General features: G+C 40.0%; 2 protein-coding genes across 15 annotated transcripts in view; both read right to left on the reverse strand.

The window, feature by feature from the left end:
• Positions 1-5885: 5885 nt before the first annotated feature.
• Positions 5886-9900, reverse strand: LOC135523084 (dendritic cell-specific transmembrane protein). 2 transcript variants are annotated; one of them, XM_064949813.1, is made up of 4 exons: positions 9777-9900; positions 6827-7893; positions 6377-6715; positions 5886-6154 (listed from the first exon to the last, which is right to left on the reverse strand). In XM_064949813.1, exons 2-4 carry the CDS (start codon positions 7877-7879, stop codon positions 6047-6049), a joined length of 1500 nt encoding a protein of 499 aa, XP_064805885.1. In that variant the 5' UTR covers positions 7880-7893; positions 9777-9900; the 3' UTR covers positions 5886-6046. The 2 variants fall into 2 exon arrangements, with proteins under 2 accessions (XP_064805885.1, XP_064805886.1); XM_064949814.1 differs by having other exon boundaries at positions 5886-6158; positions 9777-9898.
• Positions 9901-11307: 1407 nt separating this feature from the next.
• rims2a (regulating synaptic membrane exocytosis 2a) overlaps positions 11308-16620 on the reverse strand; it is a 175901-nt gene continuing 170588 nt past the window's right edge. For all 13 annotated transcript variants that reach the window (XM_064948077.1, XM_064948076.1, XM_064948075.1 and 10 more), the window contains 4 exons: positions 16388-16500; positions 16116-16217; positions 13958-14097; positions 11308-13837 (listed from right to left, as the gene is read on the reverse strand). In XM_064948077.1, the coding sequence (XP_064804149.1) occupies positions 13640-13837; positions 13958-14097; positions 16116-16217; positions 16388-16500 (553 nt within the window). In that variant the 3' untranslated portion in view covers positions 11308-13639. The remainder of the gene's footprint in view (positions 13838-13957; positions 14098-16115; positions 16218-16387; positions 16501-16620) is intronic.

The following is a 16620-nucleotide window of genomic DNA, read 5'->3' on the forward strand; positions in this document are numbered from 1 at the left end:
GGGCGTATTCAGATAGTACTGTCCTGATCTTCTACCAGCTTCACCAGTTGTCTCAGCCTACCCTGCAGAGCCACCACCCTGGTGGCACTGCAGAGGCAGAGGCCTCAATGGTGGTGGCTCTGCAGGGTAGGCTGAGACAACTGGTGAAGCTGTTAGAAGACCAGGACAGTAGTTCACATTGTCGCCACAAGGTGGCAGGGTCGTGATGACAAAGCCAGGGGTGTCCGAGGATGAGTGGCTGTTTGGGGGATGAGAGTTCCATGAGTTGAATGGTTTCGGTGTGGAAGACTCCAATCTGGAGGGTGACGCTCTGTGTCAGGTGTGTAATGAAGCCTGTGCCCAATGGCTGCCCGTCAAGGGTGTTAATCCTTAACCTCTTACACTTATGGTGGCGCTATTTCATTTTTGGAAGAAAAACGTTCCCGTTTTAAACAAGATATTTTGTCACAAAAAGATGCTCGACTATGCATATAATTGCTACTGTTCGAAAGAAAACACTCTGACGTGTCCAGAAATACAAATATCTTCTCTGTGCGTGCCCTTTAACGTGAGCTTCAGGCAAAACCAAGATGACTTGGCATCCAGGAAATGACAAGGATTTTTGAGGCTCTGTCTTTCATGATCTCCTTATATGGCTGCGAACGCAAGAGGAATGAGTCTGCCCTTTCTGTCATTTCCCCAAGGTGTCTGCAGCATTGTGACGTATTTGTAGGCAGATCGTTGGAAGATTGACCATAAGAGACCACATTTACCACGTGTCCGCCCGGTGTCCTGCGCGAAATTGGTGCGCAAAAGTCACCTGCCAGTATTTTTCCATGGGGCACAGAGAGAGAAGCAAGCTTCCACGAACTGCATGTCAATGAAGAGATATGTGAAAAAACACCTTGAGGATTGATTCCAAACAACGTTTGCCATGTTTCGGTCGATATTATGTAGTTAATCCGGAAAAAGTTTCACGTTGTAGGTGACTGCATTTTCGGTTCGTTTCGGTAGCCAGGCGCAATGTAGAAAACGGAACGATTTCTCCTACACACAGACGCTTTCAGGAAACACTGCGCATTTGGTATGTGGCTGGGAGTCTCCTCATTGAAAACATCAGAAGCTCTTCAAAGGTAAATGATTTTATTTATTTGGTTATCTGGCTTTTGTGAAAATGTTGCGTGCTACATGCTACACAAAATGCTATGCTAGCTTTGCATACTCTTACACAAATTAGTCAATTTCTATGGTTCAAAAGCATATTTTGAAAATCTGAGATGACAGTGTTGTTAAGAAAAGGCTAAGCTTGAGAGCAAACGCATTATTTTAATTTTATTTGCGATTTTCAGAAATCGTTAACGTTGCGTTATGCTAATGAGCCTGAGGCTTAGTCACAATCCCGGATCCGGGATGGGGAGTTTCGGGAGGGGTGACAGGTGTTAGATCAATATCAAGCTCTTGTACTAGCTGGTGATCGATAAAATTACCTGCTACTTCCGAATCTATCAAGCCTTCTACGTACTTGGTAACCCCTTCACGGTTATCTATACTGGGATGGAGAATTTCTTCTGGGAGATATTTAGAAATATGGACACGCCTACCTGCATGGCAGCGGAGGGACCCTTCTCATGTCTCCGTTGGGGACGAACAGGGCAATGGCTGAGTAGATGATCTTTCCCTCCACAGTATAGGCAGAGCCCTTCTTGGATCAGCCTTTGACGTTTGATACACGGGAGAAGAGCTTGGCCCAACTGCATGGGCTCTGGAAGACTCAGACGGGATGACGGAATCATGGAAAGAAAAGGTTTCAGGTTCCTGGGTGGCAGAGTTTTTCGGCGGTCGGAGATGAGGTGGTCAATGGAGATGGACATACGAATGTATTGATTTAAATCCTGAAGGTCACCTCTACAGGCCAGCTCCGCCTGAAGCAGCCTCACTCCATCCACTCCTTGCAGCCATTGTGAGGAACTCGAGGGCCTACTGGCAGCTGAACTGAATCCTTGTGAAGTTCTATGAGGAGGTCTCCTATAGGACGACCGGAAGGAGAGTGATCAAATAGTGGTGGCCAAATCCAGGGCTTTGCCTGTGAGTAGAGACAACAAAATCAATCCTGCTCTTCTTGGTGGCGAAGTTAGTGGGGTTGTGCTCAATGTATTTGCTGCATTGCATCAGAAATCCCTGACATTTCCCAGGTGAACCGTCATATTTTCCAGGCATGGATATGAATGAAGGAGGGCAATGGGTTACGATACCTGGCATCGGAGGAGTAGGGATAGGCTGGTGGAGAGGATGGCAGATTTCCTCCACAAGCTCCTCTGCTGGGTTAGGCCCCGCTGTATCTCCGCTAAATCCATTCCGTTTTTAGGTGAGGTATTCTTCAATGAACACTCAGGGAGAATAAGGTGAAGATTCACGCGCAGAGCACGGCAGGTGTTTATTTCACAGAAGGCAGGAATCGTGGTCACAGGCAGGCAATGGTCATACACAGGTAGGCAAACAGGCAAGTGAATCAAAACTAGGACCGAAGGCTATAATGGGTTCTCACAAAGAGAGGAAAATGCTTTGTAGTCAAAACAAACAATACCTCACAAAGGCACAAAAAGAATGAACACAAATAAACAGGGCTACGTTCAAGAACAACGAAACAGAACACAAGGTTGACTAAGAAAATAAATACAGAACCTTACAGCCTTTTTGCTATTATAAACTAGTTACCAATGTAATTAGAGCAGTAACAATAAATATTTTGTCATAACCAATGGTATACTGTGTGATATACCACGGCTTTCAGCTTATCATCATTCAAGGCTCAAACTACCCAATTTATAAAGAGAATCCCTAACCTCAAGTCCAAATCCCCATCTCCATCCATGGTTTATGAAAGGGCTGATTTAGGAAGCAATATACTGCAGGACATCAACACAAGCAGAGCAGAAACAGACACGTTTTTCAGAAGATGGCGTTTTGCAAAGGAAATTATTTGATTGGTCTGAAGCCAAATCCAAACAGGCCTCCCTTGGGGGGCGTTTTGCTACACCAGGACAACCCACAGTTGAGCTCAGCTCAACAAATGATTGGAAAATAATTTTATCATTTGTTTATCAAGGAAGGCTAAATATTTGCTGGCATCAATCAATCAAATGGTACAGCGGCAACATGTGATACTCTTTTGGTCCAGACAACACTGTTTTCCTCACTCGTGTGATTTTTCTGGTGAGATTCAGCCACTTGCGAATTGACTGAAAAACCCAGGGATTATGAAAACACAGGAAGAGACAAAAGATACAATATTTTATAATTTAAATGTTTTTATTGGTCAAATATTTTGGAAAGCCTGGCTTCCCTTGGCATCCATGAACACATGCCACTGTTGGTCAGTCTATCATGGAAAGAGAAGGTGTTCCTAAAGTTTTGTACACTCAGTAATATATATATATATATATATATATATATATATATATATATATATATATATATATATATATATATATATATATATATATATATACACACAATTGAAGTCGGAAGTTTACATACACCTTAGCCAAATACATTTCAACTCGGTTCCTGACATTTAATCCTAGTAAAATTCCCTGTTTTAGGGGAATTAGGATCACCACTTTTTTTAAGAATGTGAAATGTCAGAAAAGTAGTAGAGAGAATGATTTATTTCAATGTTTATGTTTCTAAACTATTTAGTACAATTTATGCAATTGCATAAAATCTATTATGTTATTTCTATGTGAAATAAACACTTGCGTAGTTATATTTGATGATGATGGTGATACCCATTTCAACACATAACTTCCAACAATATGTCTTTGTTATGTTTGTATCTGGCATATTGGACGAGAGTCTACCCTTACCTCCGTGTTAAACTATGGCCGGGATACCATCAAATGCAGGTTGTCTAGAAGCGCACAGTGTTTTACATTGAAAGCTAATTTCCACTTGAAAACAGCTTTCAATTGGAAATGATCATATGCCATTCGTAGCATTTACCATGAATGCGAGCTTCACAAACGCTGTGGAAATTGTCGGTAGTGCAGCGCTGGATTGCATCCTGGCCTATGTAAAAAAAGGCCCAGTTCTGTTGTCACACAGCATCAGACTACACATTGGGATTGTCTCCTACTGGGCATGCTGACATGCTGGCGTGGTACTGAGCCGCTAGGGCTCTGCAGACATAATGTGAGTTTATCAGAGGGAACGTTACGGGTCAGTGGCAGCAGTGTGTGAGTCACAGTCAGCCCACTCATCTCTGTGCCTTCTCTGTCACTCTGCCTTCTCTTTCACTGTGCCTTCTCTCAGTAATAGAACTGGGTTAAAATAAGTATATATTTTCTTTCAAACACTCACACTGCACTTTACTGAGTTGACCTGCCTAGCACAATTAAGCAATGACATGTCCAATTCTGGTATTAGGCAACATTTTTCACATTATCCTTTATCTTCATATACAGTGGGGTCCGACATTATTGACGCCCTTAATTTGGATGAGCAAAAATAAATAATGAATATACTGAGCTATATTGTATTCACCCCAAATGTTAGAAAATTATATTATTTTATAATAATGCAATTGCTGAAGAGAAAAGGTAGGGGTCAAAATGATTGACACCCCGGTTTTCAATACCTTTCAATAACGGCACTGAGCCTTTTTCTAAAATGTTTTATGAGTTGGAGAACACATTGGGAGCAATCTTAGAAACGTCCTCCATACAGAATCCTTTTGGATCCTTAGTATGCACTTATGGACTGCCCTCTTCAATTCAAACCACATGTTTTCAATAAATAATTGAAATAGTGAGCTGTATTGTACACTCAAAAAAATGGGAAATTCTATTATTTATTTTGAAAAATCCAAATTTTGCAATGGTCATCTCAGTTTCCGGACTTGAAACCCATTGAAAACCTGTGGTTTGAATTAATTCGTGCAGTCCATAGGAGCACGTATCTGGAAGGATTCTGTATTGAGAAATGGTTTAAGATCCCTCCCAATGTGTTCTCCAACTCATATTTGTCTTTGAAAAAGCTCAGTGCCATTATTCTCGCAAGATGAGATATTAAAAGCTATTGAAAACAGGGGTGTCAAAATTTTTTACCCCTAAATGTTTGAGAAAAAATATATATTACTTGTTAATTAAACAAAATCCTTCTCTCAGAGATTGTATTAGTATAAATAATATAATTTCCCAAATGTTTGGAGTATACAATATAGCTCAGAATTTGAATGATTTATTTTAAGCAGTCATTTTTGTTCATCTTAAAAAAGGTAGCCAATAATTTCGAACCCCACTGTAAATACCTTGACACGAAATAATCTGGTAAATGTAACGTCATATTTCAACGTTACAGGAGCTTAGAGGGGTACGTCTCCTGACTGACTGTCAGGGGAATGTGTCACTGTCAGGACCCACTACAATCACTGTGGTAGAGGAGCATTGTGGCATCTGGATATAATGCTAATGGGGTGTGACTAAACAGCAAGTGCATGATGGGAACTGAATAGTGGCGTGCACATTTAGGGAAGGTCTGGTTTGCGTGATGATGTCAGCACAACTGTTCCTGTCGTTTTTGATCGACATTAAACAACTGAAACAGATATCATGTTTTGCAGAGCTTTGTGTTCTCATTGCAGACAATTACCCTGTGCACTTATGATCATCCAAGCTCCATGGGCATGGTAACAACGAAGAAAATGCAGAAGTTAAAGACATGACATAGAGATACAAGGCGTTTATATCTCAGTTACTGGGATTGATTGCTGTTTTTGAGGTGTTTTTATTCATTAAAATTAAGTGTAATTTTGTACCAATTATTCAATGTTTGAACGATTTTCATCTCACATTAGATTGCTTCAAAAAGTTGCTTGGAAACCTTGGTAACCATCATTTAAACTTTATTATTATTATTATTATTACATGTTTTTTTAACCTTATTTTTTATACAGGTACATGAATTAACAAACTGAAATACTGTATGTATTTACAATGACAACATGTCATTAGTCTAGATTTGAGTTGTTATATAATGTAACGTGTTTCATAACACACATTTCACCTTTTCAACAAAGAAAGTGTGTCTCACTTCTTCCTGTGGCAGCAGAAAGTCTAGCTTGCTTGCTGAACGTTGACATACTCCTGTGGTCTGTAGAGTATTGGACACCAGAAATCTGGCTGATGAAGAAAGTATGGATTAATCAAACAGTAGTTTCGTAACTTACATATACTGGATCTATTGTTGTACTGAGAAATTAATCTGCACTTTTTCCCTGGGACAAATTATGACAATGTGCAGTACTGTAGGCCACGTAAGAACATCTATGTAATATACAGTATTATACCATTCTAAAGTCTCCATCAATGTTTATCAATGATCTCTGGATTATACAGACCTTCTTGATGATGGATCTCAGACTGCTTTCCTCAGCTTTCCAGTTCCCTTCCTTTCTTGATCTCTTCTTCAGGATCTTAGCATGCAGAAACTCCACCCTCTCCTCAGCATTGGTGGAGAAGAACTGCTCACACACCACGAGCCTGATCTGTGTGAGCTTGGCAGACATCAGGGACATGCTGAGAAGGGCAGCTAGTAACACAACCAGAGGCAGGATGGAGTCATAGAGTACTAATCTAGGTTTAGGAAGGCAACTCTTCTCAAAGATGAACACCTGGTAGGAAAAATCCCTCCTGTTGATCTCCTCTGAAATGGGGACACCAATAATGGTCATGTCTTCCTGAAACAACAATTGTTCAGTAGAGCAACAAGGTTATAGCCTAGTGGCTAGATTGTATTGAATTAATTAAGACTGTATCTTGTTGTGTGCTTTACTAACATAGATACTTACTTTTATGTTCATAATCAAAGGAACATGAAATGGCTCTAGCTCATGAAGTCGCGTTCTGATGACCTCAACAAACCAGAACATGAGTACATCAACACCTATGAACAAGACCCAGGCTAGACAATGGGTGAACACTGGGAAACTGAATTTCAGTATGGCTTTCCCTTCCGTGGCCCTGAGTCGAGGGGAAGGGATGGTGATGTAGCGTCTAGCCTCCTTCGGTGTGAGGGGGAGCACTGGAGGCCTTCCTTCTGCCTTCTGCTTCTCATCAAAATGTATGAATGTCCTGGTTATGTACACGTTTTCATATTTCTTGTTGTGGCAATATCTCCTCAAGTGCAGCACTGTGAAGCCCATCAGCAGGAGGAAACTGAAGGCAGGGAAAAGTCTCTGACTTATAGAGGACAGAGTGTCCACTGCGGCCCAGACGCTCTTTGCAGTTCCATTTAGAGTCCTCTCAGCTTCAACCAGCCTCTCCCTCAACTTCTCAGAGTCTCCTCTGGACGTGACCTCCAGATCAGAAACCAATTCCGCCACCCCGAAGTCTGTGAACGCTCGGAGTACGTCGCCAACCCATCTCAACATCTTGACGTAGTTACAGAGCGGCGTGATGTCGATGGACACCCTCTTGGCCTTCAGGTTGCACACCATACTCCTACTGAGCCCTGTGATGTTCTCCAGCGTGTTCTGGACGTTCTTGAGAACCACCAAACCTGTCCCGGCGGTGATGAGAACATTCCGGCCCTGCCTCATCCCACAAGACAGCACAAACAGAACCCCAAAGCACCGCACCCTCTTAGAGAGGAACAGAGAGGCCCCCACTGCCACCCAACAGGAGCCTGCTATCCCAGCAGCCACCATCAGGCCGTACTGCAGGACATAGAGCAGGTAGAGGAGGAGGAAGGAGCTCAGGATGAGACTGAAGGTGAGACAGATGATCAAGAGGACTGATCGGTTTCTCCAGCCCTGCCTGGTGTTTGTTGTGTACAGGTCTGCAGCTGCGGACCAGGAGTGATACAGGGCGTGTTTCAATTGAGGGCAAGTTGTTTTCATCATTGATGAAACAGTACCTGAGAAAGGAAGAAGGACAAATATCTGTGTGACAATACTGTAAAATCCTGGGAAATTCCATTACAGACTAAGTGGCAAAAAGAAGATTGAATGCATCCAAAAGAAACACGTAATTCATAGGTTAGAACTGTGTCATTTCCATTTAACCATGTAATTTCTTGGTAAATATCTGGTAATTTATTTACGTAAAATAAGGTACCTAAGCACACTGAAAAAAAAGATCAAAACAACTGTCATGATGTTGGCCTCTTTGGGTATAGCAAACCCATCCCCCTCTCCCTAGAGAGAGTAAGTTTTCATAGAGGACAAAGGAAATCCTTCCACCTCACAGAACTTGAGGTACGAACAAATTTCATGTTCCGGAGAAAGTATAAAAGATCGGTGAAGAATCCAGCTACGAACTGGTCCGTCTGTCACAACTTGGGGAAGCTCATGGAAGATGGTGTGGCCACATTACCATAACACTGTTTATGTAATAGACTCAGATATGAGGTTTACATCTAATTGTTGTATAGATGAATGAGTGAGTATGATACTGTTTACACTATTTTACAATGTGATTTTGGACTGTTTAATGAAGGAAAACTCAAAAAGGGAATTGGATTTGAACTAAATCAGAAGACCGTCCCTGAGCCCAGTTAGGGTCAGACATCCTGGGACAGTCTTTTCTGCCATTCCAGATAAAATCCCCACTCGGGTTTTCGATCAGCAGACCAAGCTTACCTCAATTACAAGATGGCTAAAGGTTGCAGACCATGTTTTTCTCCATTAGGAGGGCAAAGGTTGTAGACCATTGCTGAATCTTTTAACCATACCACGTGGTTAAACTCTTAGACTATCGATACCGACAGAATAAGAACAAGTCTTTGATATTGATTACTAGTCTGCAGCTAGGAATTCGGCATCATTGAACGCGAAGAACGACAACCACCGAAACATCCATTCTATAACCAATGTCACTCTGAACAATCCCCTCTAACCACAACCGATAGAGAGAGGGAGAGAGACAGACAATTCTACAAAATACTTTTCACTTTTCACCAGCGATCAAGACTGGTGAGCGTAAATATATATATTGATTGCAATTGTTTCTGAATGAGTGAGCGTTCATGTGCAAAGGATTAGCAATTCAATTGTTATAATTATCACTTTGTAGTGACTTCTTCCAGTTTAGCTCACTAGGGCACATTCTCCTATCATTACATGTACCTTGTTTGTTTGTTTGTTTATGCATTTCTATGAATTACTTAGTTAGTAATAAATAAATGATTTAAGACAATTGATGCATGTATGACTCATAGTGAAGACTGGGTTCGTGCAGATAACCAACAATTTACGACGTTTGGAATGAGACTAACGTGAGATAAAGTAAATAATTAATTAATTCGAAGACTAATTGATCAGATAAAATAATCTGAATATTTCTCCTTGGTGCCCCGACTTCCTAGTTAATTAGTTACGTGATTAATCAGTTGATCACGTAGTAACTAATTACAGAGAATCTTTGATAAAAACTATCAGTCTTCAGTTAATGATAGTAAAGACATGACACAACCAACCAGGCATTCGGAAAGAATAATCAAACAATCTATTAATATCAAGAGGACTGAGATATGCCTGAAATCCAAGAGGATAAATACATATGATTTCATTTGATGTATCATTTCCATAAACATTTTGGGTAAAGTTTAGCATAACATATAGTTAGAGGGAACCAAAAGTAGCTTTAAAGCTACAGTAACTGTTGACTATCTTGGGTAGACACGGGTGTGTCCAACCTTATACATTAAACATAGTTTTTCATAACCATCCACCAATACTTTGGAAAGCATTACTAGAGCCTCACAAATTCAGCATTATCACAACACAGTGTCTCCCTTACCTGCTTGTCCTGTGTGGTATGTCTGTATAGTAGACTGTGAAATGTGAAATGATAAGCAGAACTCAAGCTTTCATACCAATTTTAACCTCAACACTTACTCATTTCCCATTTAAAATTTCAGAACTTAGTCACCTCCCAGTTATCATCGTGGTGTCGCTCACTTAACTGTCTAACCACACTACAGGAGTTCATCTCAACAAACACGTGAAGAATAAACTCAAAATACAGTACTGTCATTGTTGAAGTATTTTGTGATAGGTGGTTAAATAACTAACTAACTAACTAACTAACTAACGTACTTAATTACTTTGTTGGTCATTCCAACATACCACTCTACACAGCTGAGTAGGTGGTGTTAAAACAGTAAAATAGGAACTTTCCTTTTAGTTCTGTAGTAAAATGTATTCCTGGTTAGTGGAAGCACAACTTTGCAATCATATGAGGGGAAGTGGAACTGACTGCTACTTCTTGTCTCTTAACTTCCCACAGCTTGACCTAAGTCTTGATTTGTTCACATGCTGTATACTTTTCTGAAAGACAAAATATTTGTAGCGTAGACTGTAGAATAGGTAGGAACCATTAGTGGGCCGCAAAGTTTGTGACCAAGTTGATACTTGCCAGACAGTTTGCTATTGTAAAAGACAATGGGTTTTTCTTTTTACTCCCAACCTACCTGGAGAAATAAAGATAGTAATTTGTGGATGTTGTGGAACAACCTACCTGGAGAAATAAAGATAGTAATTTGTGGGTGTTGTGGAACAACCTACCTGGAGAAATAAAGATAGTAATTTGTGGGTGTTGTGGAACAACCTAACTGGAGAAATAAAGATAGTAATTTGTGGATGTTGTGGAACAACCTAACTGGAGAAATAAAGATAGTAATTTGTGGGTGTTGTGGAACAACCTAACTGGAGAAATAAAGATAGTAATTTGTGGGTGTTGTGGAACAACCTACCTGGAGAAATAAAGATAGTAATTTGTGGGTGTTGTGGAACAACCTACCTGGAGAAATAAAGATAGTAATTTGTGGGTGTTGTGGAACAACCTACCTGGAGAAATAAAGATAGTAATTTGTGGGTGTTGTGGAACAACCTACCTGGAGAAATAAAGATAGTAATTTGTGGGTGTTGTGGAACAACCTACCTGGAAAAATAAAGATAGTAATTTGTGGGTGTTGTGGAACAACCTACCTGGAGAAATAAAGATAGTAATTTGTGGGTGTTGTGGAACAACCTAACTGGAGAAATAAAGATAGTAATTTGTGGGTGTTGTGGAACAACCTACCTGGAGAAATAAAGATAGTAATTTGTGGGTGTTGTGGAACAACCTACCTGGAGAAATAAAGATAGTAATTTGTGGGTGTTGTGGAACAACCTACCTGGAGAAATAAAGATAGTAATTTGTGGGTGTTGTGGAACAACCTACCTGGATGAATAAAGATAGTAATTTGTGGGTGTTGTGGAACAGGAAATAGTCATATCCAGATAGATAAAAATGCTCTTGTATGTTGATACTGTTCACTGGTACTCAGTGTCGGTGTAATATCCATTTTTTATTTGAAAAATAACTTACATAAATCTCTGTAGTCAACCATACTTCACCAAGACATAGCCTTGGCATAAACACATTGCACCAAAACAAAAGAAAGAAAAGCCATTCAAAAGGGGAAATAACACATGTCTTTGTCATCATGTGAGACATTATTCCTATTCCAAAATATTGTATTCATCTATTTGAGTTTGCTTGTTTTATTCAAATTTCTAATATGTACAATGTCAATCAAAAATGAAAGTATATAGCATCAAGATATTGGATGGGCATTAGAATGTATAGGTTTAACATGGAAAAGGAATAATGTCTCAGTTTATTTTCATTCAGACATAACTGTAAGACTCATATACCTCCCATACACAAGAAGCATTTATAATTACTAAAAATAAAAAATAAAAACTGGTCTTGGCTTGTAAATAAACTAATAAAAATATGAAATTAATTTTCTTTTCACAAAAACAAAAAAACTAAATTCATATAGTGTGGCAACATCCCATGTTGTTTGACCTTGTGTTTTACTCGTCCTCAGAAACAGTGCCTGAACTACACAGCAAAATACAGTACATAAGTTGTATGTTTGCCGCTTCTTGCTTGGATATAAATATCCTTCTTGCTGTACCAATACAGATTATTTTTGCATGTTAGTTAACAATACTGAAATAAAATACACTTGCAACCACAACTTTTTTGTCAACCTCCAATGAATATAAAATATTTTTCTTTGTCATTCTTTTTGAAAAAGTGGAAATAAAATATGATCTAGGGGTTGGTGGAATGTTTTGTTATAACGTTTAGTCTGACCATGAAAGTAACTCAATTAATTTGATGTAGAATTCAATTGAAGGTGAGGGGGGAAAAGTAACTAAGTTGACATGCACTGTACAAGGAACTGCAAAACTCCCAAATATCCTCTTTATCAAAACATGCTGAGTTACTTTAAGGTGTGCCCAAGCCATGTTGCAGAAAATCCTTTACAACATGCTTGTTCAACAAATCAAATCCCCCCAAAAAAGTCATATTGAAACAATACAGAGCTGTAAAAGAACCAACAGTCCTGAAACTCTGGACAATCAGGGGGATGCCCTGGGACAAGGGAGAGAAAGAGACGTGTACAATTTGCACATAATGTTTATCTTTATAAGGCTTGTAAACCTTTACAATGAAATAAATAATTTACATTTATTTTCATCATCACTTTGTCACAGAGTTTTTTTGGATAAATAACTCCAAAAGTTTTTATTTTAGTTTCTCTTACTGTATGTCTGCCAAACACAGACTTATGTTATGGATGGTCTAAAGAAAGATAAACAATGTGTATTTTTTTATCACGCTGTTGCATTCACTCCACTTTGAAAACCATGCACTAGTGAAATTTATATTTAAAAATAATATAAATTGTTGAAAATGGCTGATGTGTTTTATTTGTTTTTCTTCATCTTTTTTTGCAAGTCGCAGCCTCAAGAAAATAATTTTCTTTTATTTTTTTCAGCTAAATTTTTGTCCATGCAAAAAAATCATTATTATTTTTTTTTTAAATCTTCATTTAAATTTCATACAATATATCAACAGAGAAATAATAACGTTAGGTCATAAAAGTTAGCCTTGTTGTGGGTTCTGATCAATAGATTCTGGAGTGTCGATAGTACAGTAGCCACTTCTGTATTGCCTTTAGTAACTTTAGTATTGTCTCTCTGGTGTGATCAACTACCTATAGGTATTTATATAGGGCCTTATATTCGGGGTTTGAACTTTAGTTGGTACACCCCACCTCTCCTATTGCAATGATCCTCATAGTTCCATTTACACATCTAGCTAGGTCTGTTGGCGTGGCATGACCAAGCTTCTGGACAGGACAACACTGTCAGTCACCCCTTCAGGTATGCAAGTACATCGACAATAAAACAAACAAAAAACAAAATAATTAATTAAAAACTAAAACATGTATTTTTCATTCAAAAAGGGCTTCTGTAGAACTCATCGAGCGGGTTCCCAGGTTCGACCCCCATGGCTTAAGATTGGATGAAAACCTGGAATCGCTCGATTTAGAGACAATTCCTGGTGCTAAGGAGTCCGTTACGGCCTTCCAATCTGAGCTGGTGCTCCGACCCGGCCGAGGGAGCGACGCTCGCTACGCACAATGTGTGCGACATTTTGCTCAAAACACAGGATCACGTTTGCACCCCTAGAAACAGGCTCAGAAGACACAACATCAAGCATGCAGTGTAACCGGGGGGCGTGACCGGTCTGTCGCAGCTTGTTTAACCTCAACACTGGGTGCTGCTGCTACAACAATGCTATCAGTCCACACACTGCTATGACCGGCTATCCAATGATGTTTGGGAAGCTCTTCTTGTCAAGGGGGCCAGGGTAGGGTCCACCAATGAGGAAGGAGGAAAGAGCTTGAACCAGCCAATCACCATGTTAGACAGGTCCAGCTCATCTAAAAGTATCTGAACTGCTCCCATAAAGGATTTATGGTCCATGCGTCCGTAGTCTCCCCATACGATGATCTGTGGAGAAGAGGGTTTATTAGACATGTTATCATAATATGTTAGAGGCCTGCATTTGTTTATAAAGTATGTGTGAACTGTGAAGTATTTATCAAGGCCTTGTAGAACGTAGAAGTTTACCTGTAGAACTTTCCCTCCAGGAGCCTCTTCGAAAGGCAGTTGCTGCTGGTAAAGGGGATCCAAGGTTTTTCTTGCTACTTTTGTTTTCTTTTTGGCTATGCAGGCTCCGTTTTCCAAAAGATACACTTTTACATATGGTGCTATGAAGAGAGAGCGAGACAGAATAGTTACAAAACTATTGGCAGCATTGTCAATTGGTTCAAGCGCTGGTTACTGTAGTGACTAGGTTGTACTAGCATGAGGTTCGGGGCTGTGGGTTCTATTCTACTCCACTCAAATACAGGATACAAAAAATGTATGTACTCACGGTACTGTAAGTAGCTTTGGATATGCAGTTGAAGTCAGAAGTTTACATACACTGAGGTTGAAGTCATTAAAAATCATTTTTCAAACACTCGACAAATTTCTTGTGGAAACATCCACAAACATCCACACATTTCTCATTGAAAACATCCGAAGTTCTTCAAAGGTAAATGACTTTATTTGAATGCTTTTCTTGTTTTTGTGAAAATGATGCCTGCTGAATGCTAGGCTTAATGCTATGCTAGCTATCAATACTCTTACACAAATGCTTGTGTAGCTATGGTTGAAAAGCATATTTTGAAAATCTGAGATGATAGTGTTGTTAACAAAAGGCTAAACTTGTGAGCCAATATATTTATTTCATTTCATTTGCGATTTTCATGAATAGTTAACGTTGCGTTATGCTAATGAGCTTGAGGCTATGATTACGCTCCCGGATACGGGATTGCTCGACGCTAGACGTTAAACAGCTTGGAAAATTCTAGAAGTTTTTGATAGGTTAATTCACATCATTTGAGTCAATTGGAGGTGTACCTGTGCCTCTTTGCTTGACATCATGGGAAAATCAAAAGGAATCAGGCAAGACCTCAGAAAATAAATTGTAGACCTCCACAAGTCTGATTCATCCTTGGGAGCAATTTCCAACCGCCTGAAGGTACCACATTCATCTGTACAAACAATAGTACAGAAATAGAAACACCATGGGACCACACAGCCGTCATACCACTCGGGAAGGAGATGCGTTCTGTCTCCTTGAGATGAACGTACTTTGGTGCGAAAAGTGCAAATCAATCCCAGAACAGCAGCAAAGGATCTTGTGAAGATGCTGGAGGAAACAGGTACAAAAGTATCTATATCCACATTAAAACGAGTCCTGTATTGACATAACCTGAAAGGCCACTCAGCAAGGAAGAAGCCACTGCTCCAAAACCGCCATAAAAAAGCCAGACTACGGTTTGCAACTGCACATGGGGACAAAGATCGTACTTTTTGGAGAAATGTCCTCTGGTCTGATGAAACAAAAATAGAACTGTTTGGCCATAATAACCATCGTTATGTTTGGAGGAAAAAGGGGGAGGCTTGCAAGCTGAAGAAAATAATCCCAACCGTGAAGCAAGGGGGTGGCAGCATCATGTTGTGGGGGTGCTTTGCTGCAGGAGGGACTGGTGCACTTCACAAAATACAGTAAATGGCATCATGAGGTAGGAAAATTATGTGGATATATTGAAGCAACATCTCAAGACATCAGTCAGGAAGTTAAAGCTTGGTCGCAAATGGGTCTTCCAAATGGACAATGACCCCAAGCATACTTCCAAACTTGTGGCAAAATGGCTCAAGGACAACAAAGTCAAGGTATTGGAGTGGCCATCACAAAGCCCTGAACTCAATCCTATAGACAATTTGTGGGCAGAACTGAAAAAGCGTGTGCGTGCAAGGAGGCCTACAAACCTACTCAGTTACACCAGCTCTGTCAGGTGGAATGGGCCAAAATTCACCCAACTTATTGTGGGAAGATTGTGGAAGGCTGCCCAAAACGTTTGACCCGAGTTAAACAATGCTACCAAAAACTAATTGAGTGTATGTAAACGTCTGATCCACTGGGAATGTGATGAAAGAAATAAAAGCTGAAATAAATAATTATCTTTACTATTATTCTGACATTTCACATTCATAAAATAAAGTGGTGATCCTAACTGACCTAACACAGGGAATTTTCACTCGGATTAAATGTCAGGAATTGTGAAAAATGGTGTTTAAATGTATTTGGCTAAGGTGTATGTAAACTTCCGACTTCAACTGTATGTGTCTGCTAAATAGCATATATTAATATATTATACATCACGTAGTAAATTACCTGGCAGTGCCTTGGAACCTGGTTTTCCCACAAGGCCACGGGCTCGGATCACTTCCACCTCCAGCGCTCCTTTCTTGTCCACGATTCCAATCTGGATGTCACCTGAACAACACACACCACAGCCAACACAATGTTAACACTCCATTCACACAATACAGATATCCTTTTTGTATGGGATGGGGTCGCTAAAGGCGTCTTGACACATAAACCAAATATATAATTCATTCAGAATCTCATGACACAACATTGTTCCAGAAATCTGATCCACCCACCCATGGGTGGTGTAGCTAGCGTCTGTCGTCCAACCAGCTGGGCTGGGCCCAGTCCATCCAGGAAGTCAGAAAACTGGGCGTCGGAGGACAGTCTCACACCAGGGAAGATCAGGCTGGAATGGAAGGGAGAGATGACACTGGTAACTATGGAGACTAAATAAGAAGGTCTCAAAGCTTGAACTTGCTTATTTAGAGTTGGCAAGATCCACAAAAAGACAGGAAATTCAAATGAG

Source organism: Oncorhynchus masou, chromosome 30 (assembly GCF_036934945.1).
Source record: "Oncorhynchus masou masou isolate Uvic2021 chromosome 30, UVic_Omas_1.1, whole genome shotgun sequence".
Taxonomy (NCBI): Eukaryota; Metazoa; Chordata; class Actinopteri; order Salmoniformes; family Salmonidae; genus Oncorhynchus; species Oncorhynchus masou.